The 13299-nt window shown below is 37.8% G+C and overlaps 1 protein-coding gene across 1 annotated transcript in view; it reads left to right on the top strand.

Annotated features, from left to right (window-relative positions):
- The window catches only part of NALCN (sodium leak channel, non-selective), a 217477-nt gene that overhangs the window by 190904 nt on the left and 13274 nt on the right, over nucleotides 1–13299 (top strand). Inside the window, exons 26-34 of the mRNA XM_005424146.3 lie at nucleotides 638–742; nucleotides 1477–1583; nucleotides 3511–3631; nucleotides 3724–3822; nucleotides 7285–7378; nucleotides 7911–8017; nucleotides 8417–8491; nucleotides 11111–11230; nucleotides 12214–12282. Coding sequence (XP_005424203.1) covers nucleotides 638–742; nucleotides 1477–1583; nucleotides 3511–3631; nucleotides 3724–3822; nucleotides 7285–7378; nucleotides 7911–8017; nucleotides 8417–8491; nucleotides 11111–11230; nucleotides 12214–12282 — 897 coding nt within the window. The remainder of the gene's footprint in view (nucleotides 1–637; nucleotides 743–1476; nucleotides 1584–3510; nucleotides 3632–3723; nucleotides 3823–7284; nucleotides 7379–7910; nucleotides 8018–8416; nucleotides 8492–11110; nucleotides 11231–12213; nucleotides 12283–13299) is intronic.

The following is a 13299-nucleotide window of genomic DNA, read 5'->3' as shown; positions in this document are numbered from 1 at the left end:
ACAATGGAGTCTGTGATTGCTTGATCAGACATAATCTATTGTCTTGGGACCCCATGTGGTATTGGTCAGCCTAAGCAACAGCCATCTTATTCCTTAGCAGAAGGCTTTATTAGGTCAGGTTGTTATAAAACACTAAGCTACAAAATATTTGCAGACAGTGATAGAGCAAGGACAAAAAGTATAAAGCTAGTTGGCATTTCATAAATTCTGTATTCTATTGAAGATATTTACATCTTAATTTGCTCATGCTTATCTTTACTGGAGCTATCCTGGAATCAAATATCTTCCAGTGGCTTAATCAGATTAATTAGCCTGAATCAGCAAAACAGAAGCAGCACATATGCAAGTACTCAAACAGTTCCTTTAAATTAAGTGTCAATTCTTATGCATACAGAATTTAGCAATGTGGTACACTGAGCACAAGAAAGCTTTTATCCTTATCTGCATATTAAAAATAAGACTAATATAACACAGCACCTGGTTACTGGACCAGAACCTAAAGAAACGTGTCTGATACCAAAGCCATATCTCTGGTTTACATCCCAAAATGATCCTCCCTGCAGTTCACCAAGGGAGCTGACCCCCTTTTTCAAGTTTGCAGAAGAAGAGTTTAACAAATCCAACTTCATCTTTACAGGTTTCTATTCTTTTGCTGACATTAATGCTTGTTTTTGCAAGCTTTGGAGTGCAACTGTTTGCTGGAAAACTGGCTAAATGCAATGACCCTCACATCATCTCTAGGGTAAGAACTGCTTTTCTGCTTCAAAATAATGGTATGTTTGTGCCATTTTTGCCTGCTGGGGAAAGCAGGAGGGGCAATCAGAAATATCATATGAGAAACAGAGGTCTTGGGCTCTTCCTTGTTCAGAAGCAGGATGATGGAGGGAAAGATGATTAAGAGGTGAGCAAATGAGGGTAAGGATGGGTTTCCATATAATAACTAAAGCAGGTCCAAATATTGGGGACTGTCTTAAAAAAAGTTGTCAAATGTCATGTCATGTTACCTGCAAAGGACTGGATGGCAAATGGAATTAATCATGGAAAATAACACCTTTGCATTCTTAGGTCCACAACTGAAAAACAGTTTAGACTGCTAGAGGTCCAAATCAATGGGGATGCCAAGTGGGTTGCATGGAGAAAGTTGTCTGTTTCTTATTCCTGACATATTTAGTATTTGGAGAAATGTCATCATGACCTAAAGAGAGCAGTGGTCTTTAGGAAAGAGGTGAAAGGCCACATAGTCTTGCAAATTGAAAAGCACTGTCAGTCCTGAAGGAAAAGGGTGTATGGAACACTTACTAAGATGCATTTTTCATTTGGGTAAAGGTCCATGACTATTAATCACAGATTTATAAATAACCCTTCATTTCTGTGTATATTGCTTTCCCATCATGGCAAATGTGCTGTTTATGCTGGCATGTTGGCATCTCTCACAGGCTTCTGTTTAATCTCAGGCTGTGGTTTATTTCACTATAGGAGGATTGTCATGGCATCTTCAGAATAAATGTAAGTGTTTCCAAAAATCTCAATTTAAAGTTAAGACCTGGAGAGAAAAAGCCTGGATTTTGGGTGCCACGAGTCTGGTGAGTTGCTACACTTTGGCCTTTGTTTCTTCAAAAATGCAACTGTTGGTGTAGAAAAAATGGCTCAAATGTGATGACTTTAAATCACTGATAGAGGGATTTTGTCAAATGATACTAAGAGTAAAAATTCTGGCATATTTAGTAAAAAGCTGGATATATGACATTTTCCAGACTTGACCTCCATTCCATAAACCAGAAAGGAAGGGAAAAAACCTCTAGGTACTGAAACTATATAGGAATTAGATTTGATTTGGTTATTATTACAGTGGGAGTTATTTTCTTGAGAAGTATCATCACTTAGTTATTCTTTAGTATTATTATGAAGGCAACCTGAGAGCCATAAAGCAACAATAGAACCTAAGAATAAATAGGAAAAGATGGGAAGGAAAAGAAATGGAAATCAACCTGCCTACAGCTACCCATAAAAACAAATGATTATATCATGTTTAAAAATAACCTTTCTCTTCTATGGCCATCAACCATGCCAGCCAGCAGTTTCTTTCTTTTTCCAGTGCAGGGAGTCTTTGTGGCCTGTCTGGTGCAGAAGTGCAGTAAAACTCATTTAAAATCTAATGTATGTTTTTAATCTGTATTCTAATACATTTAATATTTCCCAACACCTGAACAGGCAAAACTCACTGGTTTTAATTGTTTACAGTTTTCATTTGGTTGGCATTTTGCAAAATCAGCTTAACAGCTGCAATTATTTTAATTTGCCATATGTGGGGATAAAGAATGTACCAGCAGTGGTAGATTCAGAGCCACCCTACACTAAAGAAATAGTGTACTGTGATTTGAACAGTCAGTAAAACTCTGACATCTGCAGAAGTCTTTGTTTCTGTATGCTTCAGATAAATTCTTTCTCGAGTAAGCAAATTCAATCCTGTTCAGCTTGGTCCAGAAATAAACAAAAACTGTCTTAATCAGCATAATTATAAACTCTGGGGAATGTTTTGTTATTGCAGAAAAATGTTGTACTGCAAAGACATTTATACCACCTGTTGGCTGTCAGGCCAGATTTTCAAGAGCCAGATGTCAGTATAAGGACTGCATTAAAAATAGGTATCTACATCTGAGAGCTCTCTTTTCACTGAATGGTTGGATTCAAGAAGCACCAAACACTTAATAACTCTTCTGGAATACAACTATTTACCTTATAAACTATTGAAAAGTCATTGGGCTCCTTGGATTATCTGGCTTGGATTGCAGAGACAGAGCAACATGCTAACCTAGCCCAAAGAGAGTACTTCTAATGTTCAGCTGGAAACATTCTCTTGAATCTCAGCTGATAAAAAAGGTCAGAGCATATGGTATAGGAAAGCCATGAAGGTGTGATGTCCTCTCACGTGCTCTTTTAAGTTTTGCTTTATGCTATCAGTTCCTTATGATAATGAAATAGGGAACAACATTTTCTAAACAACCTCACTGACCATGGAGTCAGAATCTTTTATGTGGGTTAGAGAATTATTTGCTGCAGGTAAATTTATTTTAGAATCTGGCCAATGCCATCAGATCAATTTTTCCGTGAATTATGTTTTTTTCTTTCATTGGCAAAAACTTTAAAATGCAGCAACATAGAGGCATAGAATGTTTTGGGTTGGAAAGAATCTTGCCATGAGCAGGGACACCTTGCACTACACCAGGTTGCTCAAAGCCCCATCCAGCCCAGCCTTGAACATGTTATAAGCTTTATTGCTGTGAGTCAGATTCTGAGTAAGAAAATAAAACATGCATCAGGATCTAAAAATTATGTTTACATATTTATTGCTGTTGCTATTGTTTTCTTATTCCTGATATAGATCTTCATATGTTGCAGAGACTTTCACCCCGACTTTGCAAAGTATTTAAATGTTAGACTATGAAGAATCAAGGTAACAAATAGAACAGCTTTACTGCTGGTTACACCTATTTGTGTACTGAATTTCAGGGCAAATCCTCGGAATTTTAATTTTGACAATGTGGGCAATGCAATGCTGGCGCTATTTGAAGTTCTATCATTAAAAGGCTGGGTGGAAGTCAGAGATGTTATTATTCACCGTGTTGGGCCGGTAAGGAAACACATCAGACTCTTTGAATTCTGTAACAAATAACTATGGGGTCTTCTTTTTTTTAACTATTAATCCTATTTCTGTCTATTCAGATCCATGGAATCTACATCCATGTTTTTGTATTCCTTGGCTGCATGATTGGACTGACCCTTTTTGTTGGAGTTGTCATCGCTAATTTTAATGAAAACAAGGTACTAAGTGAGGTGGTTTATTCTGGGTGAAAGGGTTTATTGAGTGTAGAACTGGCTCTGTGACAAACCTGAAACTGATATTACACTGTCTACATTGCCTGGTAAGGCTGGCTTTAGTACTGGCTTACCAATCTTACATTTGCAAGACTGCAAATATGGCTTCAGATAGACCTTATCCATACTTGCTAGAAGATCAAAGCCTGTGATGACAGCGATCCATCACACACTCTATCAAAGCTGTTAGAGTTTATTTCTAGTGCAGCTGTGCTGCTAGATGGAGATTGAACATAAAGCACTATGTATTTACAGATGCTGCTTAATTTGATGTAGGTATACATGTGGTGGCAGATAAAAAGATATGTTATGCTTGCCTGTGTTGCAATGAAGGGGTCTCTTAAGAACCCTGCCATTTCAGTATTTGAGATCCAGAGTAAAGCTATGCGGCTTTTTCTTTACAAACCGCAGTGTACATTGTAAAAATAATTGTCCATCACTCAAATAAAAAGGCAGCTAGTGTTCTAGGCAAGTTCACATGGGCTTTTTGGATTACCCCGAAAAGTAGAAAAACCTACCCTCAAGGGAATTGTTTCAGAGCAGCTCATGTCTACACTTGTTAAAAGGTAGAATCCTCTGGATGGGATTGTTGCATGCACACTTCACAACCTTTAATATGAGGGGTTTTTCTGAGCCTCTTGTGTTGCCTCTGAGGCATAGAGACAAAATTATTAACTTTTTCCTCTTTCAGTTCAAAGTCACAAAAATAATGAGATATGATAATTTTACCACTCATGGCTCTGAAGGGAAAGGATGACTACATGCTATGGGCCATGGAGATGTGTGACCGCCCAGTGTGCTTGTTCTGGAGCTGGGTGCTGGCTCTGGCCCTGACTTGAGCCCAGTAGCAAACACAACCATTGAGTTTGTCCATCAGGGAAACCACCTGACTCCTTCTGGAAGGGAAACGAGCAGCATGTTAATGTGGGCAAGCAAGCATCATGAAGTGGGGTCAAGCACGTTGTGAGCCAAATAAATAGCCTAAAACCTCTACTTTTAAGGTATTGAAGGCATTTTGAAGGTTTTGAAGGCATTTTTATGTTTGCATAACATCAGTGTAATTTTGGTAAGATGAAGTGCCGTCATTCCTGTTAAAATATATCTGCTCTAGAGAACAAGGAGCAATGTATGAATAATTCCTTTTCTTATTCACTAAATTTTGCTTGTGGATTAACAAAGCTGAAATTTCTGCAGTATGAGAACCCCACTGGATTTTTATAGATGCTTTTGTAACTTTTTGTTCGTCTGTGCAATATTACTTTTCCTTCAAATTTTTCAATACACACATGAACACAAGAATCTTTATGCTTTTTGTCCTTGCTCACTAGTAACAGTTCCCTGTAAATTACACTGAACAGCCACATCAGGCAATATTTCTGTAGAATTCACATGACAGTTAAAGTATAAATCTTTTATATCTTTTGGTTCAGCTTCTTCAGTTGTTTCTTAGTAACCAGCAGTGGCATGTAATGTTTGTTTTTCTTTCTTTTTCCTTGACTACTTGTTACTTTTAATGTATTTACTATAGAGAAAATAAAATGTTTTCAGATTTGAGTTGAAAATATTAATGTTAATTAATATTTGGGCAAGAGTTTCAGCCCAATTAATATTCAAGTAGAGTGAAGAAATGTCCAGAAACTAAAAAAATATGTAGAGAGATGGCTGGCAACTAGCCCAGAAAGTAGAGAGCAAAACAATCCACAGTGTGAGGTTCAGTTGCATTTTCTTAAATCTAGTTACTTAACCAATATATTAGGGTTTAAAGTAGATATTTTCTTTAGAAAATTCATAACTGATATACAGTCAGAACAATTAAAGGAGTACTTGATGAGGGTCAGAGTTGGGCAATTACTAAACAAACTGTTTTAAATGAGAACAAACAATTTTCTAAAAAGAAAAATTTATAATCATTTCAGATATGCTCTAGTTTTTCATAGGAGTTGTTGGAACTGCAAGTGTGGAAAAGTTGGACTGGGAAGTACCACAGCAAGCTCTAGGCTCTGTCCTTCGTTGTCCCAGTGACAGGGCAATAGCCCAGATTATTTCAACCCCCAACCCGATTTCAGTCCTCAACTGTCACTTGTCTCAGCTCCTGAGTGCCAGGAGTTCAGGCTGCAGTGAAGATGTGAACAGCTCAAGTATTAGCCGGCACTTTGAGCTGAAGCCCAAATGCAAGCACAGCTCCTCCAGCCTAGCCCTGCTCACAGTGCTCTGCTCTGTGGTTCCCTTATGATGATCCTGCTTGTGGAACTGGCAGGTTCTGAGCAACAAAGCAATTTGGCACCACTAGATTTTACAAAAATCCACCTTTTTGCCACCTTTTGTCTTGTTTGCAGTGAAGACTCCAAGAATATAAAGCAGACACGCTCCCTGGGGGAATGTGTTGCCTTTTAATCTAAGTGTTTCTGAATGGTGCCATTTGGGCCTGACAGGAGTAGTCAGCATCTTTACATCTTCACTTTGTCTGCATTGTGTTGGAAAGCACCTCTTCCTAGGGCACCATCTAGGGACACAGCTCCATAAAGAGATCATGTTCACTAACAGGGAGAAATCCTGACCTTATGAGTTGCACAGCTGGCCACAGTTCCAGCATCTGCACAAGCCAATGCCCAGGTAAGGGCGAAGATCATGCCAGCCCTCACCCAGCTCAGTGTGGCTCTTTCTGACAGGGACAGGAGCCAAGTGTCTGGAAGACAGGATTTTGACATTTACCTTGAAAAGGTCTCCTTTGTTTTTGTAACTCTAGAATCCTTCTGTGAGATTTTACAGTTCTCTAAAGTGATAAGGAACTCATTTTGTTTTGAAGGTCATTTTAGATAACATTCAGTTCTGTTTGAAGTTTGCTCTGTTATGGGAACATTTTTACACATTACCAGCTACCACCATCTAACCTAAAGATGTGTCTTCACCTCTCTTTGTGCTTCCTCTGTGGAGAGCCCTTGTAGATTCATAGCATACTATTATTTTATTTCAATTACACCCCAAGCAGAAAAGCTGTGGAGACCAACAGTGGTCTCCTGGAGGGCTCCTTCCCTGAAGAAACTAGTGGCACTAGTAAGTCACGGACTCTCTGCTGCAAAGTCCAGACAAAATCCACCACTCTGCTTCCTGGCAAATGACATTCAGTCAAATGGAAGACCTCCTGCAGTGTTTCATTGCCCACAATGGGCTGCTGCTACAAAGAGCAGCAACTGCGCCTGCTGAGTTGAGTCCCAGAAACTCACAGCTAATGCATCCAGAAATCCTCTTGGGTAACAGCTGATACTTCAGACTCCATTCCCCAAGCAGTGTGTTATTTAAGGGAAGTTGTGTATGTAACTTTATTTCAGGCACCAAAGAGAATGTTGTTTTCATGTTACAATGCTGTTAAATGACACAAGCTTTATATGCGTCTCTTTGTTTATTAAGGGGACAGCTTTACTGACTGTAGATCAGAGACGATGGGAAGATCTGAAAAGCAGACTGAAGATAGCACAACCTCTTCATCTCCCACCTCGTCCGGGTATCAAAGATATTTTGATTTTATTCATGTTGAGCCCTAGTGTTCATAATTCCCCAGGAGTCTGCAATTCAAATTAAAACTGTAATCGTGAGGCCACTAGGAGGTTGTGCATAAGTTAATGTGGAAACAGGCTCCAACTACAGATCTCTCCATAAGGCTATTAAAATCAACCCTAAAAAGGTTGTGCTTCGATAGTTTTAGGATAAGCCTTAATGAAAAATTTATTTTCTAAATGAAAAATATTTGCAGTTGGCTGTAATGATATGAATGGAATGTATTAACCTGACAGTAGTTGAATGATGCACTTGCCCTAAAAGTACCAAAGCTTTCATGCAACACTGGTGTTCAGTATTTGAAATTATATGTTCAGAAGCCCTGTTTGATATGGAAAATTGTGGCAGAAAATTAGAAATGTATTTTGAAAATGGGAAAGGATTATTTTGCCTCTAATGAACATGGAAAATACATCAAGAAATAGGGGGGGAAGTGACTGTGTATTTTAACTCTCCTCCTCAAACTCTTTCTTTTTCAGATAATGATGGCTTTAGAGCAAAGATGTATGATATAACTCAGCATCCATTTTTTAAGAGAACTATTGCCGTACTTGTCCTGGCTCAGTCTGTGTTGTTATCAGTTAAGGTAATTGTGTTTCTTTTAAGCACTTCATTACAGTAGTACAGCATGTGTTTGCACATTTCCTAACACCAATTAATGATCAATTGAGCCATTAGTGTGATGAATGCAAGGAAATGTGATTCTAGATACAGCAGTCTCAGTTGGCATAGATCACTGTAGATTAATTGTTACTTGTGGAGTTCAGTCAATTTCTGCCTTTTTGTAGTCTGGTCCACTATTTATAATTTCTAGTTAAGGTGGAAATCTGAGAGAGGAGTATACTGAAATGCCATTCCTTTCTGAGTATATTTTAAAGTGAAATTCATTCGTTAACAAAACCCTTAAGAAAAGTTAAGGCAATGAAGAGGCATTTATTCTGTTTAGTAGCTATTCTTCTATTAATGGATTATGCTTGCTTTTCAGTGGGATGCTGCAGATCCAGTAACTGTGCCTTTAGCAACAATGTCTGTTGTTTTCACCTTCATTTTTGTCCTTGAGGTAAAGTAATATAATTTTTGATTTCTTGAGATTAAGACTTGTATGTATATATTTCATTTTGTCTTTAGGGATGTTTCTCATTCTTCACTAGGGTGTTTGTTTCTGAATGTGTACATTCAGGGTTCTCTATGTCACTTGTCTTTAAACATGTATTGTAAGAAGAAACTTTTAATGTGTTATAGTCATACTTCTCTACACCTTGAGCTTTGTGTCTTTTTATATATATTCAAGGCTGAGTATTTAACAGTGTGCTTTGGTGAACCCAGTGAACTCTTTTCTTGTAGAACATCTAATATTACATTCTCTTCATACAACAAAAGGTCTGTGTTGCCTCGCAGAAGTTCTGCTTCATCCATTTATGTTTTTTTGCCTGGTGTGTTAATCCCCACTATTCTGTACCTGTGACAAAATCAAACCTCTCTCAGCTTTGTTTTGGTTTAAATATCATACTTCATCTGCAAGGTGTGGTTAGCCTATTTTCATAAGACTAGAATCTAATGATTTAAACACATTTTGGAAAACATATACTTTTTTTAATGTATAAGGATATCCATTTAAGATTAAAGAAGATGCTTCCTCTGTGGTTAGGATAGTACATAATTCTTTATATGTTTTTGGTTGACTACTTTTGTCAGTCCCCTCTGAATAGCTGATACTGACCACTATCAGAAACAGGATAGTAGACTACATTTCCCACTGCTCTAATCCAATCTGACAGTTCCTATGTTCCATTGATAGGTTTTGCCAGTAGTGATGAATAAAAAATGAAGTGAATACCTCGTAGCAGCTGTAGCTAGAGTATGTCCATGTTGTTGCTTCTTTTTTCCCTACCCAGGAGAAATCAATATCTCTGGAGAGACTGAGCAAACACAGAAAAGTTTTATTTGTGTCATACACGGGCAGGTTTTAATTTTCCTAGTAACTATGTCTTTGGAAATACTTTTTTCTCTTATACTGCCAGGGGAAAGAAATACTATTCTAGAATTTCAAAGGAACTTTGTCAGAGCCAGGAAAAATTTGTTGGCTGTCTCAACAGGCAAGCTATCACACTGTGAGTGCGCACAATTTATGGAGAGAGGAAGCAGCTTCCTGCTCAAGATCTTCCTTAATGCAGCATAGTCTGGTCACAGAGTCTGCTTTCTGCATAGCTGATGGCCCTGTGTCCAATCTAACAACTCCTGATTCAGCTTTAAGCCTCTACTGCTCACATCATATATATGTGGTATAGAAAATATGAAGAATTTGGAGATCTCACTTTTGTTACCACACTGATGATGACAGAGTAAAGGAGATGTGATTTTTTTTTATTTCCATGGTGTGATATTGAGTTCAAGATTATGGACACCTGAAGCTAGGTGTTTAAATTCTATATGTGAGGTAGGTGTTTAAGCTGTTACTGTGATTGGGGGAGATGAAGGGTGAGATTCAGTTACCTCCACTAGCCACTCCAGAAGGCCAGGGATATTTACAGGTCTTATGTCACCCCAGCCAGACCATCCATCCCTCTTCAATTCTCTAGGGCATCTCAGGTAACTGAAGGCAAGATACCTTAGTAACTCAAATGATAATTAGAGATTCAGAGACCATATTGTTCACTTTGTAGTCAAGCTTCAGAAAACATTATAAAGCAAAAAGCTAACTGGAAAATCAGCCTTTTACCTCAAGCTAGTGTCCTCTTATATTTGGGTTTGCTTTCAGAAATGTTAAATGGCAGGGTTGCAAGGTGGGATAGAAAAAATAACATAATGAATGCCTGACATTTAAAGTCTTTATACAGTAACTCATAACCTGTTCTGAGATTTAATACAACTTGTGTGTGAGAAACTTCTAAGTGTTCCCTCTACATGCATCACTCTACTTTGGTATCCATTACCTGATTTGACTATTTCTATAACTATTAGTATCTATTCTTGAGCTTCTCATCTGCATTCCTGTTACCTAAATTGGAAATGTCAAGCACTTTGGAAGCTGTCTTTTACCAGGTACACTGTCAAATATACTGCCTTTACTGTTCTTAGCTTTTTTATCTTCCATGCTGCTGAGTACAGATGTTGCAGAGTGCAGAGTATTCCTTAAAGCAAGAAATATTTCAATATAGGAAAGCTTCTTAATAAATTTGAGCTGTAGGTGCTGCAGAACACAATTATATTCCTGAGTTTAAATGTGCTTATGTGATTTTAGCTTGCTTACAGACAGTTAGCTGGATAGGATACTGCTACCATTTTTAGCTACATGTTATTGACATGACTTGTTTAACTTGTTTAACTTAAAGCTATTTTAAGCCCACATTCACCTCAGCAATCTATACATTAAGCATTCAGTCTGAGGTGGTTAGCTGGACTCCTGTCTTTGATACCTGATGGAGACAGAGAGACAATTCAGAATGCTGTTCATCCCTTGGTCTTGGTCATCTGTGTACCAGTTTTCCTCCACCTAAGGGAAGCTAATTTTATCCAGGTAGTCCACATGGGAATATTTAGCTGAGGTGAAACCTGCCTCTTGTTGTTTGAAACTATTTCATAAAATGAACTCAATCAAACATTTTGGAGAATGGAAGAGGATCTCATGTCAGGGAATAATAATTTCTTCATTACAAATGAGAAATTCTTTTATCCATAGGTCACAATGAAGATTATTGCCATGTCACCTTCTGGCTTCTGGCAAAGCAGGAGAAATCGGTATGATCTCTTGGTGACATCTCTTGGAGTTATATGGGTCATACTTCACTTTGCCTTACTGGTAAGGTATACAAAATGCAATTCCAGTGATTAAAACTGTTTTATCTTGAGGCACCAGCAGGGGGATTTCTGCTATATATACAGATAAGTCTTTGGGAGTTTATTAAGGCTGAAAAATGTCTGAAAGAAACTAAGTTTGATGATAAGAATGATTGTCCTGTACAATCATGTAGTGCAAAAATTGTCCTACTGATGCAAGTTAGAGTCTGTAAATGTGGTAGGAAACAAGCCTTAGGAGAGATGTAAGTACAAAAGGAAGGAGACTGAAGAGAGCGAGAGCACTTCTAACAAAGGTCTTATGAGCTTGAAGGAAGAAAGAGGCTTCAAACAGAATACAAAGAGGACCAGAGGACTGGGCATAGGTTCAAAACTGCTGAACTATACAAACCCTCCCAAACGCAACAGTGATTCTGTACCACTGGTTTTGGTTAAGGAACAGTATTTAATTCAAGAAGACATGAAGGAGAGAGGAGGGAAAGTCAGCTCTCCCTTCATTTCACACCAATTTTTTTAAATTTAACAACACTCCTGATTTCTTTATTTACAGGAGAAGGAGAAGGGAGGTTGATACTTGCCATCAGTCACAAGTTGTCAGTCACAACTCTATAATGTCTGCAGGATTTTTCTTGTCTGCCCCATGTTCTGTTTGAAGAAAAACCTGTTTCATGTGATTAGTCATTTTGCCCTGACATTCAGTTTCTCCCTGCTACTAAGTAGCTTGGAAGATCTGAGGAGTTTCTGTAATCCAGCAGCTTCCTAGACAAGTACACTGAGCCTGATGGACATAATTAATAGAGGACTGAAGGGTTTTTGGCTTGATGTGTGGGGAGATTGGGTTTGAGTTCCTTATATTGTTGCTAATCATTTATGATTTCTCTTATTTCATGTGGGGACTGCCCTACATTACTAAAAAATCAGTTATCATGATTTGTTCAAGAGATTCCTGGGGGACCATGTTTTAAGTCTTTTGTGTTTGTGTTCCAGAATGCATACACATACATGATGGGGGCATGTGTAATTGTCTTCAGGTTTTTCTCCATTTGTGGAAAGCATGTAAGTATAAATTAGAAACTACAATTACTGCAGTATTCATATATAGATTAAAGGACTAGATGCTGTGCATCTCTCATGCAAATTCTGTAAGGCTCTGTTTTCAAGGCAAAAAAAAAAAAATTCAAACAGCCAAACAGCAGTCTGCAACTTCACATGCTATATTTAAAATGTCAGGATTTTAAGTAGATTGTATAATAGCTCTATGGTTACTGGAAAAGCTGATTTTTTTCAGAAAACAAAGTGCAGCTGCAATACCACAGCTTTTAAAAATGCTCTCTACAATTCTGAACATACACTGTGCTACAGCCCTTTCCATTTCAGTGAGGTGTGATGGGCATGCTGTTTTTTTATTTTCACTGTGAGACTATTGTATTGGTGGTTGAATGCATCATCTTATTATGATAGTACTCTCTTTAAAAAGTTTCCTTTTCCAGCGTGCAGGTCTGTGTCTTTTGTCTCTACAATGTATGTCTTGTCACAATAAAGGATTTATATTCCATTTAAAAATAATTTTGGGCCAAGGTGTTCTTCTGAAAACACTGGGATGGTGACAAAGCAAGTCACTTCTCAAGTTTACATTTCTTTTGTGTTTGGATTTCCTCTGGTATAATTGAGCGTAGACTGGCAGAATAAGCATAAGCAGAGAACAAACACCTTTATTTAACAAGTGGTGACTCTGCATTCCCTTGCTGTAGAACTTCTTAGACTATCCAAATATTTTCTATGAAGTCTGACATATTAAAGTAAATGTGATGAAAAAACTGCTGTACTAGATTGCCAGGGTTAAAAACATTAAGTCAAAGGGTTTGCTCAATAAAGATAAAAAGTTTTCTTTAAATCAAACTACACAGAGCCTGTTGAGCCTTGGAAGTCAAATGAAAAATCCTTGCTTCTCCTATGCAGCCAGACTAAGTGATTGCCTTCAAAGCTTTCTGATTGATTCTAAAGTTTTTTTCAAGGTTTTAACCTAGTCATTTGTACTTTCATGTTACCAGCTGTATCAGTTTCACCAATTTA

This window comes from Geospiza fortis, unplaced genomic scaffold (genome assembly GCF_000277835.1).
Source record: "Geospiza fortis unplaced genomic scaffold, GeoFor_1.0 scaffold84, whole genome shotgun sequence".
NCBI classification, from domain to species: domain Eukaryota; kingdom Metazoa; phylum Chordata; class Aves; order Passeriformes; family Thraupidae; genus Geospiza; species Geospiza fortis.
The sequence above is the reverse complement of the archived record's forward strand: the minus strand, read 5'-3'. Positions and strand labels throughout refer to the sequence as shown.